Source organism: Cotesia typhae, unplaced genomic scaffold, assembly GCF_013202065.1.
Source record: "Cotesia typhae breed Kobodo isofemale line unplaced genomic scaffold, CoteBio_Ctyphae contig_4, whole genome shotgun sequence".
Taxonomy (NCBI): Eukaryota; Metazoa; Arthropoda; class Insecta; order Hymenoptera; family Braconidae; genus Cotesia; species Cotesia typhae.
The window spans coordinates 5,252,072-5,278,478 of NW_027423748.1; the positions used below are offsets into that span (position 1 = coordinate 5,252,072).

At 28.8% G+C, this 26,407-nt stretch overlaps 2 protein-coding genes across 5 annotated transcripts in view; both read left to right on the forward strand.

Moving 5' to 3' along the window:
- Window positions 1-26,407, forward strand: part of Tei (irregular chiasm C-roughest protein teiresias) — a 166,228-nt gene that overhangs the window by 101,877 nt on the left and 37,944 nt on the right. For all 4 annotated transcript variants that reach the window (XR_012479155.1, XM_074242514.1, XM_074242512.1 and 1 more), the window contains exon 6: window positions 24,517-24,639. Coding sequence is in view for 3 of the 4 variants with exons in the window: in XM_074242514.1 (XP_074098615.1) it covers window positions 24,517-24,639 (123 nt within the window). In the remaining variant the exon portion in view is untranslated. The remainder of the gene's footprint in view (window positions 1-24,516; window positions 24,640-26,407) is intronic.
- LOC141527301 (uncharacterized) lies at window positions 3,907-6,281 on the forward strand. The gene is made up of 3 exons (XM_074242709.1): window positions 3,907-4,672; window positions 4,837-5,433; window positions 5,621-6,281. Exons 1-3 carry the CDS (start codon window positions 4,489-4,491, stop codon window positions 5,800-5,802), a joined length of 963 nt encoding a protein of 320 aa, XP_074098810.1. The 5' UTR covers window positions 3,907-4,488; the 3' UTR covers window positions 5,803-6,281.

A 26,407-nucleotide genomic window follows, 5' to 3' on the forward strand; every position in this document is an offset into this window, starting at 1 on the left:
TCTTCGGCCAACTTCGCTTACCACTGACTTGCATTATGTGATGTAGTTTATTTTCCTTTCGCCTCTTTCACTTATTACTCCCAAGCGGCAGGATTCCGCTACCGTTTCTTTCACGATTCTACAATCTTCCTTCCTTTCTTATTCACTCCTTCTCTGTATCATTTCGCTGTCTTTTTCTTTCACTTACTCGATTCATATATACTTCTTCCCCTTCCTGTTAGTGGCGAAGGTAGTATTGGTGCAGAGTCTTAGACGAAACTGCTAGAGTTTCAGCCAGTTTTCAGGAAAACTTGCTAGTACGAGGATTAACTCTTGTGCGAACAAAAACGGCAAGTGCGCAAACGAGGACGCAACTGTTAGAGAAAGGAAGGAAATAGTGAAGGGGAGGTACGAGACAGGGGTTAAGGGTTGCTAGAACTTGGGGAGAATATACATCACTCGAACCGCTTCTTCTTATTTCACAGTACCGCCTTTTCAACGCTCCCGACCCTACCATAGTACTTTTCTTCTTCGTCTTGTGCAACAGGATCACCTTCTTCCACAAGTCAACTCTTACTTCCATACTTTTGCATTCCTTTCACGTTTGCTGCAAGAAATAAATCAATATTTGACAGTATAATTAATCGAACACAATTTTACAATTTTTTTTGAGTTCTTAAATGTCATTTGTAATATTTAAAATAACTTGGTAAACAGAATGTCTTATTTTTTCAATAAATTCTCACTTTGAGTTTCATGTTTCAATAAAAACTCCTAACGAGGTGAATTTTCCAGACGATTTATTCTTTGTGCGAATGATGCGGGCACCAATGCCGAATAAATCTTCCTTTAAAATTGTACGGGTGCTCAAATTTATTTTTTAATATACACTAGAAAAAAATGTTCATTACTTTATCATATTATATTTATATGATTTTTTTTCTTCTAAAATTAATTTTGCAACTGTTAAATCGAATACGTTTAACTGTAATAAAGCACGTAATTTATCGTAGTAAAAAAAATATACCGAGAAAAAAAATCTAAAAATCTTCTCTGCTTTATTCCAATGAATTTATTGAAATAAGAGTTATAGAATTATGACTCTTGATTAAGCGTCAATTTAAAAAAATATCACTGCTTTTGACTTGAATAACTTTTTTCATTCATTATAAAAAATAGGTTTCATAATTAACGAGTTAAAAGTTTATCGTGAAATTTAGCTAAAAATCATCCCGTAATTCATCATGAAAATCAATATGAATTCATGCTAAACGCATCATGAAATTTATATTTATTTATTATGAACCGAACTTTTTTTTATACAGACTTTAATCACCTCTATGATAATTATATAACAACAAAACTAATAATCGATAGTTTTATAGTTTCATTCGAGTTTTAAAATTTTCATCACAGGTAGTTATATCAGATCAAAATTATGTATACATATCACTGAAATATTTCTTATTTATCAAGAATATTGATCGATGAAAATTCACATAAATTAGTACTAAAAATTTCACGATCTATTAAGATTAGGTCAAAGTGTTATACAAAAAAAATTGAGCCAAATTTTGATGTTAATCGTCATTTTTGACGATTTTCAAAAATTCACAATTTGACTAATTACGCATTTTTCAAAAAATTTTTTTTTCAATAGCACTAAGTGTCCCCTTTAGAACAAAATTCAAACGAAATTTTGAATTTGCATATCTTTTGAAAAAAAATTTTTATTTTTTTTCCTTTGGCTGAACTTTGTTACATGATAAAAGAAAACTTCTGACCAAAATTTGTCCAAATCGAAAGGGGTCGATTCCAACTATTGGTCGATTTGACATGGAATGGCCCATCGAGATTATATTAAATTTAAATATTATCGAATGTATCTCAGTAAAACGAATTAAACCATTCCTTATGGAAAGCTATTATGGTTATAATATTGCTACTTGTAATTAAATATTATAATTATAATATTACTGCATATGATTAAGGTTTGTGTTGGTAATTCATACGAGTAATGGGATCCTAAAAAACTTGGATAGAATCATTTTTAAGGTTATCGTTTAAAAAACTCCATATTTTAACAGCCGATAGTTGTGCAAATATCTTAAAAAAAAAAAAGTTTTTCATTGAAATGCCATTCTTGACTTATTTAGATCGAAAAAGTTGATAAATTATTATTCTCCGAACGTAAACTTTTAATTAATAATAATGATAATAACAATGCCTGATGAACTTCTACAAACATCAGAATGACCTTAAAATAAAAATGCAGCTTGTTGTTTTTATGCTTTTAAAAAAACAATGTATGTTTTTGAAATAATACAAATGTCTGTTTTAATAAAGAAGTAAAAAAATAATACACTCTATTTACAATGAAACAATATATTTCCATATTTGCATACGAATACAGTAATCATATATATCATTTTTGTATTTACAGTTGTTATTTTATAATTTTATCATGAGCCCAGTAACTTGTTATTTAATTAATATAATAAGACATTTTCATAAATGAAGATTTTAATTGATCAGAAATGCGTACTGAAAAAACTAATATCCAAGTGAAAAAATAGATATTTCTCATATATTCACATATATGAGATAATGGCTTCAATATCAAAAAAATAAAAATCTTCTCTTGAAATTTACTCAACAGCTTTAAATTTTAGGAGAGATTTTCAAGCCTATTTACTTTGCCAATTAAAATAGATGAAATGGATAATAAAATTACCCAATCTAAAATAGAATCTAAGGTGTAAAAAATTGCATTGAAAGCTCGCCAGATGGTTGTATAACAAAAGATATTTGCCTTATTCTTTTCTTTAGTCTGTGAATAAAAATGGCAAATAATCAAAGGTACAAAATATTTCACGAATCTTATTATTTAAATAAGAAATGTGATGATGAAAGACTTTGTCAGTATGGTATCAACGCCCGATGGAAAGCTTATACAGAAAGGATGATCCCGGTTAGTTCACGGTAAGTATGCGTTCGTGTGTGTAGGATAAAAAAGTCTCCTATAATTGTGTTTCCGTTGAGCTAGCAAAAAAGATAAAGTAAAGCCACATCGAGGATGTGAATAACGTCAATATTTCTTTTACTTGATTCTCCTATTTCATTCAAAAAAGACTTACAAAAGTGGGACTTACAGCTGCTCATCCCTTTTCATATTCAATTACATCAGTCAGTTATATATATATATATATATATATATATATATATATATATATATTAGGGTGATTCAAAAAAAAAGAATATTTTTTTTTTCGTTTGGTACTCTGAAAAATAGGTTCCTAGACACCTCTAAGAAAGCCTCTCCAAGCATGAGTTCTTAATTGTAACGGGAAGGTCCTCCTTCTTACAGTTTTCTATTTTTTCTTATTATCAGATAGAAAAATTTATATCTCGCTTCCAACTACTTGAAAAAATATCTTGTTCCTTAGATTTTGTAGGAAATTGAATGCTCTACAAAAAGGTCTCTTACGATTTTTTTCGTAAACCCAACCGTTTAAAAGATATTAACGGTTACAGTTTGATTATTTTTGGGAAAATTTGTTATTTCTTATGAATTTTATAACTCAATGAAAAAAATCATTATGAATGATGAAACTCATAGTTTTGTAGGAAATTTACTGCTCTATAAAAATGGTCTCTTATGATTTTTCGATCAAGTTGAGCGTTTACGAGATATTCATCGTCAAACATCAATGCATATCAATTTTTCTAGTTTTTGATCAATAATTCGAAAAATTTCAATTTATTCTGTGAGTTTCAAGGAAATTTAGACAAATTTGAGTTTTTATTATAAAAGCAACTCCTATAGATGTTTTCTGTTCAAAAATTCATTTGAAAGTTTTTATTCTCTAATAATATTTTTTTTTATTTTATCTTTAATAATTTAAAATCTTAATCGCGTTGTCATTTATTATTATGAAATTTGTTCAGTGCGTATTTTTAAATTGTTTTTCACAAAATATACATAAAATTTTCGTTCGAGGGGATTTTTGTTTTGAATTCCATTTCTTCTTCTGTTTGTCTTCTGAAACTAACGCCATCTATGTTTTTTACTCTCAACTATCTTCAGTATCTACCCATTTAATACCGTATTTTCAGTGTTCCTAAAACTGATCATCTTGAATACGTAATAAAATAATTCATTTTAAATAAGTCTTATAATCATCACATAAATTTATTTATCATCAATTAACCTACAATGAATAAAGAAATACGTTTTATCGGAATACCTCTACAAAGAATTTCGGAACGTAAGTTACCAAAAGTGAAAGAGGTTATGCGTGTGTTTTTCTACCAACTTAAAATTTTAAAGTATTCAATCAAACAAAGTGCTAAAAATTCAGTTGACCAAGTTATTGAACTGTGGAGAAAAATCAGATTCCAACTAGTGGAGCTCCTAATGCAGTCAAAAAATTTCTTCGCTATCACAGTCAATGGTTAAAATTACAAAAAAATTTCGATAAAAAGAATTCAGCGCAAAACCAAAAGGAAATGAAATTTCAGACTGATCTTGAACAATTATTCGACATTGTGAGCGAAAAATCCTTAAAAGTGCTTGATGATAATATTAGAAAGTTGTATTTGGATCAAAAATTCGGTACCCATAAAGAGATTCTTTCTAATAATGTACCTGTATCAAACTTAACCACAACTATGATGGGAATAGATGAGAGTAGTAAGTATCTGAGATATTTAATTATTATAAAGTCAGGTAGTAGTGTAACTTTTCATAGATGACTAGATGACATTTGACTAGACAATTTTTGGAGTCCTTTCTTAATTATTTGTCATCAAAATGAATAAATTCTATACATTTTCTTCGTTTAATTTATAAAACAGATCTTATTCCAGACTTAGATCAACCGTCTACCAGTCATGCGATTGTTCCAAGTGAAAAATCAGAGTCGTTCTCTACGTATACATTAAGTGGAGTTACAAATTTTGGATCTGATTCAGAGTATGAACCTCCAATTCCGACAAAACGAGCAAAACTTGATGTCTTAACTCCTGAAGTCATTTTTGGACTCGACCGAGCTAATGTCAGCAGTAGAAATGCGATGTTTATTATTGCTCCGGTTTTACTAGCAGTAGGTATTAAAATTGAAGATACAACGCTCAGTTATAGTTCAATTCAACGAGCTCGTATGCTTCAAAGAGAAGACATTGCTAAAGGACTTAATGACAACTTTAAGACACACGATAAATACGTTATGCATTGGGACGGAAAAATGCTGAATGACCTTGTTGGATCAAAATCTGTGGAACGGCTACCAGTTATTTTAACTGCATTTGGTACCGAACAATTACTTGGGGTTCCAAAAATGAATTCTGGGACGGCAGACAATCAAACATCAGCCATTTTATCGACATTGAGTGAATGGGGTATTACTAATTATGTTAAGGCGATGTGTTTTGACACGACGGCAGTTAATACAGGTAACTTATCAATGATAATTTAATCTAAAAAATATTTAATTATTAACGTTCTAGTTTAATTTTTATTGCTTACTGAATTTCACTTTTGAAATTATTGAGAATTATTTACTCATTTGGATTTTAAATATAATCTACAATTTGTTGAAAATATTAAATTTAACGATAGTTATCTATTTTCTTTATACAGGAATTCATAACGGTACATGTAAGGCAATTGAAAAGACTTTGGGAAGAGAGTTAATATGGTTACCATGTCGTCACCACATTTTTGAGATCATATTGAGAAGTGCATTTGAAGTATATTGGCCTGTGTCATCTGGGCCAAACGTACCAATGTTCGGAAGATTTAAAAATCATGGGATGAAATAAATAAAACTAATTATAAATCTGGAATTGAAGATACTGTTGTTGCTGATATCATTTTGGATAAAAAAAATGAAATATCTAGTTTAATTGCACAATTCTTACAGGTATGATTTAACTGCGATTTTAAGAAAAAAAATTTTCTTGTTTCTGACAAAATTTTAATTGTTTTTGATAGTTACTACAACCCCGAGATGACTATAAAGAATTGTTGGAATTGTCGTTGATTTTCCTTGGAGAAATGCCTCAAGAAGAAATTTTTTTCAAACGTCCTGGTGCAGATTTTGCAAATTTCCTTGAAACTCACAGAATAAATTGAAATTTTTCGAATTATTGATCAAAAACTAGAAAAATTGATATGCATTGATGTTTGACGATGAATATCTCGTAAACGCTCAACTTGATCGAAAAATCATAAGAGACCATTTTTATAGAGCAGTAAATTTCCTACAAAACTATGAGTTTCATCATTCATAATGATTTTTTTTCATTGAGTTATAAAATTCATAAGAAATAACAAATTTTCCCAAAAATAATCAAACTTTAACCGTTAATATCTTTTAAACGGTTGGGTTTACGAAAAAATCGTAAGAGACCTTTTTGTAGAGCATTCAATTTCCTACAAAATCTAAGGAACAAGATATTTTTTCAAGTAGTTGGAAGCGAGATATAAATTTTTCTATCTGATAATAAGAAAAATAGAAAACTGTAAGAAGGAGGACCTTCCCGTTACAATTAAGAACTCATGCTTGGAGAGGCTTTCTTAGAGGTGTCTAGGAACCTATTTTTCAGAGTACCAAACGAAAAAAAAAATATTCTTTTTTTTTGAATCACCCTAATATATATATATATATATATATATATATATATATATATATATATATATTGAGCTGTAGATTTCTCTTACTGGTGATTCAATTTATCTTTTACAGAAATAAGATGTTCTAGTGCTTAAAGTCAACTTGGTTAATTCAGTATTCGCAACTAGTCGAAATTTTTTTTTTTTTTTTTCAAGTTCCTGTTTCCTCTTTGACTGTCAGCTACTTCATTCATACGATGGATATAAAAAAAGTCTAGCACTGAAACAACAATTTTTAGTGGTTAAAGAAGCAAAAAAAAAATGAGGAAAAGTTAGGTGTCAAAATTACAGTTCCTACTACCGTCATCTTGTAGTTTTGCTTTACAAGTTTTATACACTCTCTTCTGCGTCTTGACTCTTCTGTAGAGCAGTGTTGGAACAGCACGTTTTCAAGCTCATCAATGTCACCAGCATGGACTGTTTTATTATAGTTGAACAGGTTCTTCAGATCCCAACAGTCTACTGGAGCAGCTTATAAGCTATAGTTTAAAACCATTTTCACACAGCAAATATTTCGCCATTCACGTCGAGTCCAGGCTTACACTCAATCAATCATATTCAAATTTTAACAAGACAGTTCCTTGTTTCCATTTAAACCTGTATCCTTCTAAACTGATACATATCTTTTCGATCCATCTTATACTTCAATTGTTACTTACATAAATAATTTTGTCATTTCACACCATTGAATACACTTGTACTTAATAAATGCTTAGCATATTTGATATTACAAATTGTTTCATGTATTTCAGAAATAATAAAATTTAAAAAAAATTCCTTCTAAAACATGACGAAGTAGACAGTTTTTACGATGATAATAATAGCAAACTATTTCATCACAAATAATTGATAGATTCATGTACATAAATTCATACCTGTCACGGTATTCGCTGATGAGGGTTCAAACGATAATCGAGTACTCCCGTCGAGATTGGAATTAACATTTACTAGTTATCGTTTTTATCGTAGAATTATTTTTCACTCGTCATAATGGAAATCATAAATTTTTGATAATTCAAAAAGTTGTTGGGGCTCAAATTTTCTAAAATTGAGATTAAATTTTTACGAGGTACAAAATTTTAGTGCTAAATAACTGCATCGAATACTGCAGCTGCATCAATATTAAAAAACTCGTTTAAAAGATATCGTAATTCGAGAGAGTGGCTGCCAGAAACAATAACATCACATTTAAAATTCCCAATTTTTCAACTAATTCTTATGAACATTCATTCGTAATTTCGTCAATTCGTCTTTGGCATGAATTACCACCTGATGTCATCAATGCACTTAGTATCGACACCTTCAAGACAAAGGCTTATCAATTTTTCCATGACCTTGAGCCTAAGGAGAACCTGATACCTGGTACTACTGAGGAAATTTAAAGTTGCTAAAATTGGTGTATTGTGTAGTGATCCGAATACCAAATCTGAACTTCGTTTTGGCAGTTATTTTTATTTTTATTTAAAATTTTTTGCTGACTCATACGTCATTTCTTTTTCATTGTTTGTCAATAGCTGATTACTTTTTCTCAAATTCTGTTTACACTGTTATATTAATCTCATTTTTAATTTAATATTGTTTAATATGTCTATGAGACCTGTTTATACTCTTACATGTACTTTATATTACTCTTTTTTTTGTATTCTTGCCATTTGGCTGTTGCCTTGGCATTTAAATCAAATAAATAAATAATTCATAAATTTTTGAAAGAGTATTTTCTCTAAATAACTTCCAAATTTTTTTACCGTAATAACTTTTCAAAAGGTAGATTTGAAGTACTTTGAGGTCGAAGACAACGTGAAGTATTTTTAATTTAATATAATTTAATTTAATTATAATTAAACTAAAAGATGGAGTAATTTATGCGAGTACCTGATATTTTTGGCTTGACGAAAAAAATTACTGTTAAAAAATATTTTTATCAATACTTACTATTTTTTAGTAATCCAATGAAATGCAAGAACTGCAGATGTAAACTTGTGTTTGTAGGTCGGTAAAATAAAATCTTGTCAGAGTGCAACTGAGAGTCGGTGTTTGGCGGTCGAGTTGTGCAATTTAATAAGAGCTTAGTACACTTTAAAATTATTGCTGATGTTTACTTATCGATGATAAGAAACGATTCATATCTTTAAATTTATGGCAAAGTGAGAAAATGAAAGAAATCGTCGAGTGCCTGAGTCTAGGGAGTTTGTTGATTGTATTAAGGCATCAAGCTTGCCTTAGGAACGGTACGTGCTATTTTCTCAGGAAGTTGCGCGAGACTTGTAATTGATTTACAAGCTTTGCTTCCGAGCACGATAAAGGTCGACGTGAAGACAAGGTGATAGAGTGAAAGATCTAGAGAAAATGAACAAAATTCTTTACCTTCATGTTGTTCAATTACAGTTGAAAGGTTTTGCCTCGATATTAAAACTATAATTAGATATGAATATTATTAATCTAAAATCTAATATTTCATTTGAATAAGCTTACAAAATTATAGTATTCTTATAGTAAATTCTATTATTTTCGTGATTGTCTAAGACCTACTTTTAGTTCCAATAGATCTGGTTTTATATTGAAAAAAATAACAAGAATACCTGGAAGTTTTAACTGGTTTAACTGGGATGAAAAATTTAGTCATTTTTCAAGTTCATTTTGAAATTACTTTCAGAAATCTTTCTTCACCAAGAATATGAGAACTATTCTCGTTCCTTAGTATAAGTCCTCTTTTGACACTAGCACATCTGTATGAAGGAAAACGTTTTCTTTTCTGTAGATAGACAGGGTAGAAAGATATGTAAGTCAAGAGTTATAAATGAGATTATATATATTTCTCGAAAATAAAACCCCACAATTTATTGAAAAAAATGTACACTGAGATATGATTATTACTTGAAGAATATAATAAATTATTCTTTTTTTTAAATATCCAATTTTATCAGAGCTTTCATTTTTTAGGGTTTCTTCTCTCATTACTGCCAATGAAAGTGGAGAAAAAAAATTTAAAAACGTCTATAATTTCGTACAATTAACAAAAAAAAAAAAAAAAACAGATTTCGGTTGAATAGAGAACTTTCAGCTTTACTAGAAAAAGAATAATAAGATATAAGCTCATTAGTAATAATAGATTTTTGTTAAATTTTTCCAAAAAATCACGTTAGATGGAGATGAATAAAAAAAAATTCAATAAAGCCTTAAAAATAATGGAAGTTGAAACCCAAGTTGGTCTTAGAACCAGCAGTTAAAACTGTCTCTAAATAATAATTAATTTAAAAAAAGAAAAAATAGAATTTAAGTTAGTGACGCGAAAATTTCAGTTTTGATTATTTTAATATTGACTTTGATATCAATATATTAAACATATTGATGTAATTGACTTTTTCATAGCCGTTGGTTAATAAATAAAAAATAAAATCTCATTTTGCGTTCAATAAAATTATTGATCATTCCTAATTAATTTTTTTTAATTTATTGGTTGTAATTTTGTTTGATATTTGATTTACAGTATATTGTCCACTTCAATATTCGGCACTAGAAACTTAAGATGTCTGAAAAAATTTAACAAGCAACTTGTTCATTTGATTAAAAACTGTTGAAAATTAGATAAGCTTATAACTAATAACTAATAATTATTAGCTAATTATTAATTAATAAGTTATTAGTTAATCTGATCATAAAATTTAAATACTGAAAAGATCGCATATTTTTTAATTGAACAGTAAAAAAAAGATCGAACGATCATTAATAAATTGTTAGATAAAATCAATCAAATAGTTTAGATTTCGTAGTCTATGCTTTCTTAAGATATTCTCCAAGTAGTTCTAATTTATATGTTCGATACATTACTCCATAAAGAATATAGAATTTAACTGTCAAAAGTTCGAAAGTAGAGAAAAGAAGAGCAATAAACCAACCAAAATTATATAATATTGCAACAGAAAGTTATGAATGAAGAATTGCTTGTAACCTGCCAGTTATTAACGAAACTTTCATGTCTTAAACTTTTGGATAATATCTCTATTACACTGTAGCAATACAACCAACTTAAGCTTATATTACTGACAACCTTAATTAAGACCTGAAATCAACAAGTAAAACAATGATGCATTTAAGAAATTTATGTAAATAATATCAAAAAAAAAAAAAAAAAAAACACAATTGAACTTTTCACCCTCTTGAATTAATTGTTAAAAAATAAAGAAAATCAATCATATAAATCATTAATAACGAGTTTAGATTATTTGTTTCAATTATTTCCTGTTTAGAATTTAAAAATTTTTAAAGTTTCATTATTTTCTCAGAGCAAAATTAACAAATTATTTGATTTCTCGCTAGTTTCTTAGTGTAGTTAATTGCTTCATGCAGTACTAAAAGTTTTATCAATTTCTACAAACTTTTTTTTTTTTTAAAGAGGTCTGGACGTTGGTAGTGTAAAAAAAACGTGGTATTGTTAATTTGAAACCTATTAAAATTTTCAAGATCTCGGCCACTTTTTGAGGGTGGATTGGTTTCACCCTAAAGGCGCTATCCTATATACAAAACTAAAAAGAGCATTTACTTTTGTAGGAATTAAATTTCTAATTGAAATTTATACAAATATACTAAATTCCATAAGCCAATCCCTATGTGATTCATTTAAATTTGAAAAATTATTTTTACAAGTTCGATAAATATCAATCAAAATTAATTGGAAAATAATAATTTCAATTACCTTGGATGCAAAGAGAATAGTACAAAAATCTCTTTACCATTTCATGTACTAGATGTCACTAAGTTCATTAAGATGTATAGTATGTAATAGTAAATATAATTACATATATGTAATATGTATACATATACTTTGTTAATTTTGTTATTTATATATTATGACCGTGTTCACCAACGTTTTTAATTAATTTAAACGCAAGCATTTTTATCCTATTCATTACATTACATTTTATTATTAATTATGCATATGTACAGTAAAAAAATAAATGGGAATAAAAGAAATAAACGAAATTTAAAACATGTTATTTTGTTTCATTCTTTTGTGTTTTTTTGATTCAATCATGAGTAATTAATAAATTAAATTTCTTGCGATAATATAAATGCATTCGCGAATACATCAAATGATATTAACTGGCAGGACAACGACTGTCATCAAATTTAGCTAGCATAGTTATGTACATGCAATTAAAAATTATATAGAGAATAACAATAGCATGAATATTGTGAGTTGTTCAACTTTTATTAAGACAACTTTGATTGGTGGGCAATCGCATCAAGCTATAATAAGCTATAATAAGCTTATACTCTTGAGAGTATAACAAACGAATAAAACAAATGAATTAAATCAATTAGATTTTGAGGTCCTAGGAAGCTTCCCTGGTTATTCCCGTAATGGTGTCTGTACGTTTGTATCAATGTTGGTATATATGTGGAAAAGGGCTTGCCGAAACTTATGTTTATAAAAACATAATTTGGACTTATACAAACATATTACAAAGGAAAAAAAGCCTGATTGATCAACTCATATCAAGTTATGCGCTTATCAATGAACAGCGTTTTATCTTTATTGTATAGAAGATTATATAATAAGGGAAAAAATGTTATAACCGACAGCCCTGCATTTATTTGATGGTGTTAAAGCTAAAGTATGCAGCAACTATTCAATTCGTTGTTCGCTTTTCTCTTCTTTGAGTTTCTTACGCCCAAACATTACTTATTTCTCATACTGTGCAATAAGTTGTTAACCCAGAAATCATTTGCACATTTTACCATTTTACGGAGAGGAATTATGATTTATTTTTGTTTCAATAATTTAATTTCACACACCATTATGGAGAGTAGAGGTATTTTCTTTGACACATTTCCAACAACATTTTAGGATGAAAAAATAAAAAAAGTAATCGTCAAAAACAGCACTCTACATACTATTGTATACAAATGATATATATTTTATATAAAATTTTTTTATCCAGTCTTCAATTAACTGTCCTATTGATTACGTCAATTGAAATTTATGTATTAGCAGAGAATTTTTGATATTAAATAACATAGCACTTTTTAACATAACAATGTGAATCCTACAGAATATTTTTATTATCTTTTATCACTATATTTATAAAAGTTTTATTTCTACAGTGAGAAGATGCAATAAAATATTTATCTGAAAATAACTTTGCTTCGTATTTCTTAATAAGTAAGTTGAAAGATGTAATTTCGACAGTTGACAGTCTTGTTTTAACAGAACTAACATTTTTACGGGATTGAAAGAATTTGTTCTTTAAAGGGAGTTACAGCGCCCAACTTTTTATTAAAAAGTTTATATTTTTGGTTTTGTACTCAAATTATAAAATAACATTTATCTTATCATCATCTGTCTCACCATTCATTGTCTTGGAATAAATGAGTAGTAGCATACTGGAATAAAATAAGAAAATTTTTTTAGAACTTTGTGATGCTTCATGTTAAATTCATTATTTTGGTTTAATATCGCGAATCCACTTTCTAAAAAATTCTTGGACTAGAATTTAATACTTTAATAATAATTTACATGTCTCTTGATGTGTCAGCCAAAGTATCTCAAACTAGCTTAGGAGCCCAACCTTAAGTAGAAATTTAAAGCTCCTCATCCGTTTCGCTCAGCTTCGCCTCTAAGTCGTATTTTCCTTTAGCATTTCTGCGCTCACTAAGCTCCAACACCGATGTGTGGATACTCGCTACACTAAGAACTCTTTATACATCCTCTCATTTTCTCTTCCATTCCTTTGGCTCTCGATTTAAGAGTCGTTTTCATGTAACGACCTCGGTTAGTTTTATGGCATGAGACCACTTTACTTTTTCAGTATTGTATTGTTAATAATTTCAATATACACATGATAAAAAATTTTATATATTTATAATTATGTAATTCATATTTTATAAATTTGAGAAATATCTAGTACACAGTCAAAAAAGGCCATTCGCCAGCTGAAATAGAATTAGATTTCTCAAATAAAGAAAATTTATTTTTCATACAATAATATTAATAATAATAGATAACTTCATTCATTAATTAAAAAATAAATTCAATAATTAATTTGAAATGATTTGGAACTAATTTTGTTAAAATAACCATTTACTTGGTGTGCAACCATCAAGCCAAACAAAACGACTGCAAGAGTAAAATTTCATTGAAATGAACCCAGAATAGATATTTTTTGGTCTAGAAACATGAAGATAAACAATAGTTAGATTTTTATGAAACTAGAATTTAAATCTGCGTGCGTAAATGCGCACCTTGACTATAGAGTTTGCATATATTTTCATGCTTATGATATATTCGACCAATCACATCACGAATAAACTGGTTTCTCATACATTTCATCTCTATTTTAATATTAAGATCTACTAAAATTTTTGCGTCATTTATATAAATCGTGTCAAATATTTTTGTTTGACGGGGAGGGGGAGGGTGTAAATCACGTACCTCAAAAAACGACTAAAAAAATGTTTTCTTCCAAGAAGCTTTTAAAATATTGAAATACCATTCTGAACTCTAAAATCCTCAAAAAAACAATGTTTTTTCAAAAAATAAAAAATAAAAATTTTTTCTGCAACATGTTATTCACATAAATAAAAATAAATTTGAACCCATTCAAATTAATTAATCATTCTATAATAATTTTTTATTAATTTACGGAGAACATCAGCAATTTCAAATTTTCAAAATTTCATACTTTCACTGGTTTTTGTCCTAATAACTTTGCTCAAATGCATATGAAGGTTTATGAAATAAGCTCAAACTTACATGTCTCTAAGAAGTTCTAGGATAAAATTTTTCCATATTTTAATGATATTTGGCAATTGCAGTTATTTCGAAGATTTTACTAATTTTTTGGAACGTTGAAAAATCTATGTCTATTTCAGCTGTCAAGCATCTTTTTTCATCCCTGCCATCTTTAAATAAAAGTCAATATTCTTGGAAATTTCGTTGGCATAACACAAGATCACCAAAGGATGAGCAGTGTTCACCAATGCGATCTCATAAGAAGCGTCACCCTCGGCCGATTTGCATCTAAAATTTATACAGGACGCGTCTCGTTAACAGTGCCCGGAGGTGTGTACTATGTAGAAACGCTCACATCAAGCCTGTACTGAACACGCTGTCAGTTGCAATCAATCCACTGATCTGGAATAGGAGCAAACGTTCTGTATTCAAAGACAAATATATTCTACTGTTCAATGAGATTTCTAACTTGATCTTTTATTTAAGGTTGATAGAAATTTTACAAAAAACATGTATGACGTTTTCTTCTCGTTCTTATTTTCTTGGCTAAAATACTTTTCTGCGACAATTCTAAACTTTTCCATTCAAAATTAAAACTAAGAAAAAAAAAATTCGTTAATCATAATTTAATTTTTAAAGTAGCTCACATGCTGTGTTAATGAATATTCCAGTGACAATGGAACTCTTTCTGACGTTCTAATAAATTGCTTATTTTTTGTGCATCTAAGGACAAAGTTTCTTTGTAGTATCTATTTATAATTGGATTATTTAAATCTCGATCAGATCTTACTTTTATGTAAGCTTAGATATTCAAATAAAATCAACTAAATAAATTCATATTGCAAATTAACATTTTGTGGTATGAATTTATTATATTAGTAGACATTTGGAATTTAATTGAGCTTCAGCTACAAAAGAATTTAATAAAGTCATGAATATTTTTGCTGGTCTAATGTCTAATTCAACCTTAAAACCTAACACCGTTTTAATACTCACTTGATTCGAATTGATTTTTATTTATAAGACAATAAGCGCTAAAATATTAAATTTTAAGTATCTTATTAACAGTTTTTTATAAACTCAATATAAATACTATTTGAATTTTCAGTTCGACAACTAGAGAGTATACTGCATTAGTTTGGTTACCTACCTGCAGAAAACACATACAATCTGGAAAAAGTATAATGTAAATTTTTAAAATATCAACATTGGAAAAAGCATAATAACTATCCTACAATTGATTTTGATTATCTAGAATCATGTGCTGATGCAAAAGTGTTGACTCTAAAAGAGAGGCGAAAATGTCAATCTATTTTCTTTATAAAAAGTTGTTTAATAGACCCATAGATTGTCCAAAATTATTATTTATCCAATTCATAATGGTACTTGCTTGAGCCTCAAGATCGTTTCGTATTTTTTATCCACCAGTAACCTGTACAAACTTTTTTCCAGTCTGCTCTTTTGTATAGAAGGATCCATGCATGGAATGACATTTGTCAAAATGATACTAGAACGATTAATATTCCGGGCACTAACCAGCCACTGTCCTCAAGCACCCCAGCATTAATAACAACCCAGTATCGACATATCGTTTAACAATAGTATTTAGTGAATACAATTAAGATATTATTGATAACCATAACTGTAATGATACTACGAGTACGTGAATAAGTAAAGAATCTATTCGAGTTTAAATTGGCATATTATGAATAATTTTAAAAAAGATTATTTACGGATATAGGTTTTTTTAATTAATTATTACTATCACATGCTTTGAAACTGCTTTCAATTATGAAAAGGATTTAATACTCTATTTCTTTTCATTATCTAAATTTTTACAGAAATCTGAACGGTACTTTTTGTAAAATAAAACAAAATCTATGATTTCTCATAAAGATCAATGATAAATACAAAAATTTTTTTATATTGTTATCTTTTTTCTGTTTTTCTGCAATTCTTAAAAAATTTAACTGGTTCATTATCTCATTAGTCATTATAATGTATTAGTATGTCAAGTTTCATTAAATTCTAAACGGTAACTCTATAACCAAGGGTACTATCTGAAGTCAAGATCTCCTAAGGTTAACTATTGAAATATCATATTCAACTTATGTAGACAATACTGCATGTAAATAAGCACCTAAGGCATACACATTTGGTTTTACCTAACGTTTTAATTTTATTTTATATTAGCTTTAAAATAACTTTATTAAAAATAACCATCCAATTTAATGTCATTCAATGACTCGTGTAACAATCGTCAGACATACTTTACCAATGACTGGTCGATGAATGGTTTACATTGGTTGGCCAGTGATCGAAATACCACTATTGAGCCACAAATGTTCGATAAGTGGCCCATGGATCACGCATCTAAGTACTAGGGTGGGTCAAAAAAATCGAATAATTTATTTTTGACTTTATACTCTGAAAAATAGGTTCGTAGACACCTAAAAAGAATTCTCTCCAAGTATAAGCTCTTAATTATAACGGGAAGGTCCTCCGCTTTGCGGGTTTCTAATTTTTTCGAATAATCAGATAAAAAAATTTATATCTCGCTTCCAACTGCTTGGAAAAATATTCCGTGGCATAGATTTTGTGAGAAATTGAATGCTTTACAAAAAAGGTCTCTTATGACTTTTTCAAAAACTCAACCGATTAAAAGATATTCATAGTTGAAGTTTGGCTATTTTAAGGAAAATATTCGTTTTTATTATGAATTTTATAAGTCGATGAAAAAAATTATTTCGGATTGCGGAACTCATGATTTTGTAGGAAATTTACTGCTCTACAAAAATGGTCTCTTATGATTTTTGATTAAGTGAAGCCGTTACGAGATATTCATCGTCAAACATTAACGAATATCAATATTTCCAGTTTTTGATCAATAATTCGATAAATTTTAATTTAAACTATGAGTTTCAGGAAAATTTACATAAATTTGAGTTTCGATCGATAAAGAAATGTTATAAACAATTTTTTTAATATTGTTTTCAGTCTTGAGCTTATTTGATTGCATTAAAACAAGAAATTAGAGCATTTTTTTCGACATATAGCCAATGATTAGTTTAATTTGAAGTGAATGACATATTTCTTTGTCAAATTTAATATGAAAAGTATTGAATCAAGTAAGAAACAACCAGTATTTAACTTTTTTATAGAAAATTTTTTATTGAATTATCAATTGCAATATAATTGTCTATATTTTTAACATAACAGTACGCTATTACTATAAATAATTTCTTTTATTCCAATTTGGGAATGTTTTTTGATGTTCTTTGACAACTTGCAATAAGTACTGGAATTGTTCTTCATTTTTTGTCAAGCATTGATTATATTCACTGACTAATGCAACAGCTCGCTCTGCTGAATCATTGACAACTTTTAGTTGTTGAAAGTATTCTTTATTTTCGAGATAACTCTCATTAGTAGGCCATAATTCAACATCGACATCAAGAAAGTCATACGGTAGATCGAAGATTTTGAAAAGATTTAATGACTTTTTAGACACAAAGTCACTCAGAGTTCTCTGCGCCAATGAATTCAAATCTTTTTAGCAATTACAAATCTTTTAGCTTTAGAATCTGTACCTTCACGAGTATTAACAGCTTCAACAATACTTTTTTACTTCTAATGGAACGCCATCGTCAAACAGTGATAAAATGGCAAGTTCATCGCTCAAATACCATAAGTGCGAAATCATTTTTTCACACGTAGCTGAAGAAATCAAAGGATTGATATGTTTGTACTCCAATAAATTTTTCATAAACTGCAAGTCATGATAAGCAGCAGTTGTTGCAGAAGTTGATGAAAACCAAGCTTTTAAATACAATGTGACTATAAAAATACAGAAATGACGAAGACCATGCAATTCTTTCTGAGAGAGTTTGAATTCATCTCTGAATAGATACATTTTCAAACTATAAATGGCCTTAGCCATCCATCTAGCATGATGAACAGCACCAGGACGTTTGAAAGAAATCTTTTCTTGAGGCATTTCTCCAAGGAAAATCAATGATAATTCCAATAATTCTTTATCTAACTTATTATAACATTTCTTTATCGATCGAAACTCAAATTTATGTAAATTTTCCTGAAACTCATAGTTTAAATTAAAATTTATCGAATTATTGATCAAAAACTGGAAATATTGATATTCGTTAATGTTTGACGATGAATATCTCGTAACGGCTACACTTAATCAAAAATCATAAGAGACCATTTTTGTAGAGCAGTAAATTTCCTACAAAATCATGAGTTCCGCAATCCGAAATAATTTTTTTCATCGACTTATAAAATTCATAATAAAAACGAATATTTTCCTTAAAATAGCCAAACTTCAACTATGAATATCTTTTAATCGGTTGAGTTTTTGAAAAAGTCATAAGAGACCTTTTTTGTAAAGCATTCAATTTCTCACAAAATCTATGCCACGGAATATTTTTCCAAGCAGTTGGAAGCGAGATATAAATTTTTTTATCTGATTATTCGAAAAAAATAGAAACCCGCAAAGCGGAGGACCTTCCCGTTATAATTAAGAGCTTATACTTGGAGAGAATTCTTTTTAGGTGTCTACGAACCTATTTTTCAGAGTATAAAATCAAAAATAAATTATTCGATTTTTTTGACCCACCCTACTAAGTACCCTGTAATACAATCGACCAGTCGTTTAGCCGATGATTGACTGATTAAAGAGTAGTAGTGGTTGGCCGATGATCGAGTTACATTAACGGGCCACGAATGTTAGATTAATAGCTCATATGTATCAGAGAAATCGCCTAGGTAATATTTATCGTAATGTAAACTATTTATATTAAAAATATTTTTTAACCAAACAACTTATAAAATATAAAAAAATAACGAAAGATTTTCAATAACAAAAATAAAAATATTTAGATCATTTTTCAAAACGATTATATATAATTCATGACATTAGAAATTACGTTTTTTTCTTTTTTTTTTTCTTCAAAAAATGTCAAAAATTTTGCAAACAGTTCAAAAAAAAAGGTTATTTTAATTTTATTTGCTGATAAATTCAGTTTATCAATGAGTCTGTCAGTGCACAAATTTATAAAATTGCATTTATTTTATAGTAATTCAAGTTTTCACTAACCCTGAGAAATTTACTTTCATTTCGACTGCTGAATGGCTTTTTTTTTAAATAATCATATTAATGTAATTTTGAAGTTTTATTTACACACTTTACTTTTTGCATCTAAGTGACATATCCTCAAGAAAATTTTTAATTCGTCACAATTTCTTTAATCGTTTAACTCGAATGCTTAAAGAATTTATTTTTTTTTTCGTGTCAGTAATCGAGCATAACAAATTTTTTTTTCTTTTGTTTCACTTAAAAAGTCAGCAACACCATTCGTTCTTAATGAGTACACTTTAGGATTTTCTGAAATTTTCTAGCTTCATGTTTTCAATAACACTCCTTTTGTCTCTATTTTACACTTGTTATTATTTGACATTTAAAATTTTTTTATGTTTATTTTTCCAGTAATTCTTGTAATTTAGGATTACAAGAGTCGTGCAAAATTTTTTAGTTACTCTTTTTGTTCACCAGCCTTTTTTCAAACCTGCTCTCACTTGCATGTAGAGAAAGAATAGTGTGCGGACGACACTTCATTAAACCGACGCGACAACGATTTTCTTTCCGCTTGGTCTCACGCGTTTTTTATATATAGCATACAGTAGAAACAAAAAGTATGAGAAAATTAAATAAGAGAAAGAGCGAAAACGTCACTTGGTTGTCCGCAATTATATCCAAGCTTCACATAAATTTACGACTATTTCTTATTTTATGTGATACTCAAGAATTTTTTTTTTTTTTTCTTCAATTCATGTCTTTTTTCCTTTTTTATATTTTACAATTTTCTGTTGTCACATTGCCATTGTACGTTTGTCTGACTCGAGTATTCCTTTTTTACTGTCAGCATGTCTGACTGTATCTCGTTTTTACTACTGCTCGCTCTTAATCTCACTATAATTTTCGTTTCCGTTGACCTATTGAAATGCCATCGACAAATATCGAATTATGAAATACTACTACGGATTTCTTAACGAAATTATTTCTAAATTGTTCATGCAAAGCATTTAAAATTGAATAGCTTAATTACTGCAATGAAATTTGAAGTAAATTATATCATCATAATTTAATGATAAGTTTTTCTTTTGAATACATAAATATTTCATAGCCGCGTATAAACAATTAAATATGTCATTAAAAAAATTTCGTTAAGGTAAGACCTCCAAGTCTTTTAAAGCGTCTCCCTCTCTCAAAGACAAGGAAAAAAAACCATCCTATAAACTTTCATCGTTCATGATATAGCATATTACACATCTAGAGCAGTAAAGTAAGAAATGTCTCAGATCACATGAAATTGTTGTCCGAGGCGAAGCCAGGCCCATAAAATTTGGAAATTTCTAGGCCTCTTTCAAGAGCCGAACAGAATATTTAACGCATTTCTCTTTACAGTGACCCTTTGTATCTTAAGGATATGAAGCCATAAAAGTCTCGAAATTAAAATGTATTTCCTTAAGAAACAAAAATTAACTGCATATATATATCTTTTAATTTTAATTTTTTTTTAGGACGTAACACTTGCAATAAATAAAAGCGACAATCAAAAAACATTGTTTACGACATCTATTAAGTGCATCGAATAAGAGCTTAGATGGCTCTTATTATATTTGTGATGAAGGTGACTTAATTTGTGTATTAGGAGTTTTTGTTTATTATTCTTATTTACTTAAAAATTAATAGAAATAATTATTATGATTTATCACGACGATTATTATTAACTTTCATTATTGTATCATTTCAGTTAATATTATATTATTGTTACTGCAAGTTTGATGAAATTATAAGTTTGAAGAGGGTGAGAAATTATTTTAAAGCCGAGCGAGTCTAGCGTGTAAAAGAAAATAATTGTCAAAGAATTTAAAAGAATGGAAAATTATTTTGTAAGAAATTATTTTAAAGAATAAATACTTAGAATCTGGCTGACGGAATGGATAGATAATGAAAGAATGACAATAGAAATTCAAAATAATTCCAAGCGACTCCACTAAATTATTTTATGGAAAATAAAAACCTACACGGAAAAAACAAGATTTAACTGGTTTCCATGTCGGATGGAACCTAGTTCCATATATAGTGAAAAAATATACAGATGGTAACTACTTCTATGTAGATAGTAGTGGGGACAATCTTCGTTGAACTGAGTCCCATCTCGGATTGAATTGAGTTCATTCGACATGGAAGCCAGTTGAATCTTGTTTTTTCCGTGTAAGCAACACCACAGCTGTGACTCCGACTGGGTTAGTGCACGTTTGGATGCCAGTTATTTTTTCTTATCAAGGAAATAACAAACCCTTTATATTCAGGGCCAATCTGCGGGCATCTAAGGGGAAAGAAAACTATCATACTACATTTACCAAAATTACAAGTCCCTTTGCTCGCGATCGATAGTACAGAGTATCACCCATGCGAGTAAAGGCTATGATCTATTATCGATTTTCAATATTGTGCTTTAGCATTTCTTTTGTTACCTGTCTCGTTGGAGCTTGAACTTTAAGGGGCACACCTAGTGTAACGGCCTAAAAAAAACGTGATTTTTGGGAATTTTTATTAAAAAAAATACTTTATCAATTATTTTAAAATTTTAAGAATATATTTATACATGTTTTAAGAATACATAATGAAATTTTTGTAGAAAAAAATTAAATATTTTTTAAGTTATCGTCGATCTCTAACGGCGCGAAAAAAAAAAGGTCCTTCACTGCTGCAGTGATTCCGGCCTTCTCCGTGGATGAAATCTAAAAAAATATCTCGTTAAACTAGATAATATTGTCTGTACAATGACCTACGATAAAAAAAAAAATCAAAAATTGACAATATGGCGGCGTTTTAAAAAAATAGTCGAATTTTACCTAAAATTTTGGTCGTTTGTGGCCTGCGAAAATTCGATTTTTGATTCTACATTATCTTGATTCCTCATAATTGCTAAACCATAATATTTTTGGAGTTTATTTATAAAATTTACAGTTAACTTTTGTGATGTTTTACTTTTTCCTCCTAATTTCTTATTAATGTTCTTTACACTTCGGCAACGTGTTCCCATTCTTTTTTTCACATGTAGATAGCATTCCAATTTAGCAACAGGAATATCATAAGGATTCAAATCTATAAGTCCTTTGTGGGTAGCGCTATCACCATCACCAATATAGCGGGTATATTTTACACCATATTTACTAATGGAACGACCAAACATGTCTTTTACACTATCCACTTCCATTTTTGAGGCAGATCCTTTATGATTGGCATCACATTCTTCATCGTGTAATGATAGCCATTCCTCATAATCTTCAGGTTCGCTATCTTTTTTTTTCTTCCAAAAAACACAACTCTGACAATATGTAGATTTTACGCATGAATCAAGAATTTTCTTGCTGTATTTTCCTGCCAGCGTAACTACTCCGAAACGGGAAGTATGGCCACGTTTTTTCCAGGTACCATCGCCGCTAACAGTCAAATTTGTCTCCGAATTTTCTTTCTTTAATGTAAGCTCTTTTTCTTCATTTATAGCTTGCTGCATACTGAGCTTACAAACAGTTTCGGCTGCAATCTGTAAATTCGTAAAACATCCCGCAAAAGTTTGGTCGTAAAATTTGCATGCTAAATCCATTAATCCACAGAAAAAATTTATTCCATTTATTCCGATGCCCAATAGACGCATCACAGCAACAATACGTTTATTTATTTCAAATGCGTTATTAATCATTGGTCCAGAATTAATATACGAATTGCCACATTCACAAATAATAGCAATTTTGAACCCTAGGCCTCTTGAACTTGCTTGATTGAAAGTAACTTTTTTTGACAGGTTTTACACACCACTAAATTACTAATTGCACTAAAAACTGATAAAAATTGCAAAATACAATATCCATGAGATGGGTCAATCACAACATTATTGTCATTATTTTGTAATAACTTTTCTGCGGACGTACTGGTATTCGCAGTAGATTGCTCAAATGTAAATCTATTTCCGGTAAACTTGCGTTTTTTCGCAATTGATCGATGCTTATGAACATTGTGAATTCCTTTTTATTTTAATATGAAGATTGATCACTCATTTTCAAGAAAATAGCACGTGTAAAATTATGATGCGCTCGATACAACGATCACAATGAGACTAAATGTGTCTGGCTCCGAAAATAATTTACGTGGCAGTAAACGAAAAATTTCTAGAAATTTGTAGAAATTATTATAATGATATATTTTTGTATACCTGAGAGCCAACAATAGAAACTGGAATCGTGTTATAGGGGCTAGAAGAGACAGTAGACTCTGAACAATACTTCAGGTACGTCTCGCAGCTAATGACACTCTAGCTGCCGAGCGGCTGCTCTTTAAAATGTTATAACTCAAAAACTATTTGATATATCGATTTGAAATTTTAATATGTTATTTTTAAAGGTGTAATCTACCGAAATATGAAAAAAAAAAAAATCGACTTTTTCGAAATTTCACACTAGGTGTGCCCCTTAAATGCTGAAACAAGCTAGCTTACAATATGATTAAATACAATGTGGCGGAGACTTATGCATAATGTCGCCGTGGCGATAAATACATACAATGATAATATAAAATCATAAACAATTCAATGTAAGCCTCTGGAATAAATATGAGGTTAATACTTAAGTACTAATTGCAGTAATAAAATAATCTTTAACTATAAATAATGATAAACGTTATATAATGAATAAATTAACAAAATATGATAAAAATGAGAGACACACCGAGTGTTAATCTGTTGCCAAATCTCGGCGCAGGGAGGGATGCATACGTGGAATAAAAATCCTTTCGACAAATTCTAAAAATGAATTTAATTTTTTTTCAGTTTATGATTAAACTACAAAAATTTACAGGGCAATTTCAAAAGAATTAAAAATATTTCTTGTTAATGATAAAAAAAATTCCGTAAAATATTGTCAGTTAAGCAAAGTAGTAACCAGCACCAATATTCCTCTTTTGTATAGATAGTGTAGTCATAAATCGAAATTATAAATGGAATATTATCGACAACCGTATACAAATAATAGTTTTTTATGGGTCCAGATACTCCATCATTCGCCATAACACGTTTACCTGGATTTGGGAATCCCATATTCGAGGGAATGGCTGTTAGTTTAAAATGCGATGTAGACAGCAATCCATCCAGTTTACCAATTTGGCAGTGTGGTGAGTAATACATTTTATCTACAGTAAAAAAATTTTTTATCAGTTGTGTTCAAATAAATATATGAATAAAGCTGGTTGCACTCGCTGTCGAGCTTTTACAGTTCGATGAGCTAAATAAATAAATTAAAAGCTGGCTTTTGAATCTCTCTTAAGCCGCTTCTGTTGTAAAATAATAAATTACCTATACGAAAATGAAATGCTCACAGACAAGATAAAATTCAAAAATTTTCTGTTATTTTTGACAAATAAATACTAAAAATGTTAAGGATAATTTTAATAGCTGTACTAGTATGGGAATATTTTATAGCATTATTAGAAAAAGAAAGGGCATTAAAAAAAGCTACCTTAAATTTTTCATAAGAAGTTGATGTGAAATCAGTAAAAGATTTTTAAGTTTTATTTCAGTACTTTATTTTTTATCAGAATAAAAATTTTTTGGATAATAACTATGCAATTTAATATTTCAGAAGAATATATATATTTTATGTAATTTTTTTTTTGCGTAAAAATTGATTTTTTAGAAAAACACAACTCAATATAATGTCAAAAATGGAATGAAAAAAATTAAATATTTATTTTAGTTTGACTTCTGTCACTTAAACTTCAAATACGTTAACAATAATGTTTATTACAATATTAGTTGACTTTTTATATTTTTTTAACAAACTGAAGTGAACTTTAGTATCGAAATTAGAATGATTATAGCGCAAGCGCCCTTAGTGAGATAAATGTACATAATATAAATAGAAATGCAATCTTTTGGTTTTTTTTTTCAACTTTTATTAATTACAAATAAACGGCTCTGAATTACCTAGTCATTTGCATTCAGTGACCTACAATTGTTTGAAAGAATTAAAAAAAAAAAAAATCTTTACTCAATCAATGGATTTTTTTAAAAGCTACAGTATTTACAGGGTTTCATACGGACAGAAAAATTTTTTAATCAATTTTGATATTTTTTTCCGTTTTTATTGCACTTTTAAAATTTTTGAAAAGGATTGAATTAATCTCCATTGAATTATCTTAACAATGGTATATGTACAACATTTTGATTCGGCGAATTAACCACGCTATAATAATAAAAATAATTGTTGAAATGAGACGAAAAAATTTTTTGATCATAAAGCACTCTCTGATGCTCCGCATCATGAGCTGTACAAAATATATACAAATATAATATTTGTGAACTATATAAAATATGTAAAAAATTCATATGGGTACTCAAATGAATGGTCTCGATGAGTGTAATGTCGAGATGAGCTTCTATCTTGAAAAATATCATTAGTTGACAAGTGACAATGTCATCCTTAATTAGTGATATTTTCTACGATATAAGTTCATTCCGATGTTATACTCATCGAGACCTTTCATTTGAGTACCCACATGCATTTTTGATAATATATTTGTGAAAAGAATCAAAATTTTGAAAAAATTAAAAACAAATTCAATTACCGTAAAAAAGTTAACGATTAATTATGGCTCCATTAGGTTGATCTGACGATCATTTATGCTATCATTATAAGCTCAATGTGCTCTATGAAAACGATTAGGCTGGATCGAGATGCATTCGAGTTTAATGAGTTTAATTAAGGCTAGAAATTTCAAACTAAGTAATGGATCTAATGACAAATTAAATCATTTGATATTGCCTTTGTATGTAAGAAAGCTTTATTTTTAAAAGTTTTATAGTTTATCATTAATTATTAATGGTCAAGAAAATTCAATTATGGCCTTCATAAAAGCCCACATATAAAATTATAATTTTTAT

Bases quoted from the DNA above. Each gene is read 5' to 3' on its own strand.
- LOC141527301 (XM_074242709.1), top strand. From the start codon at position 4,489: ATGAAATTTCAGACTGATCTTGAACAATTATTCGACATTGTGAGCGAA. The intron at 4,673-4,836 runs GTAAGTATCTGA...TTTATAAAACAG, and splicing joins GATGGGAATAGATGAGAGTA to ATCTTATTCCAGACTTAGAT. The intron at 5,434-5,620 runs GTAACTTATCAA...TTCTTTATACAG, and splicing joins CACGACGGCAGTTAATACAG to GAATTCATAACGGTACATGT.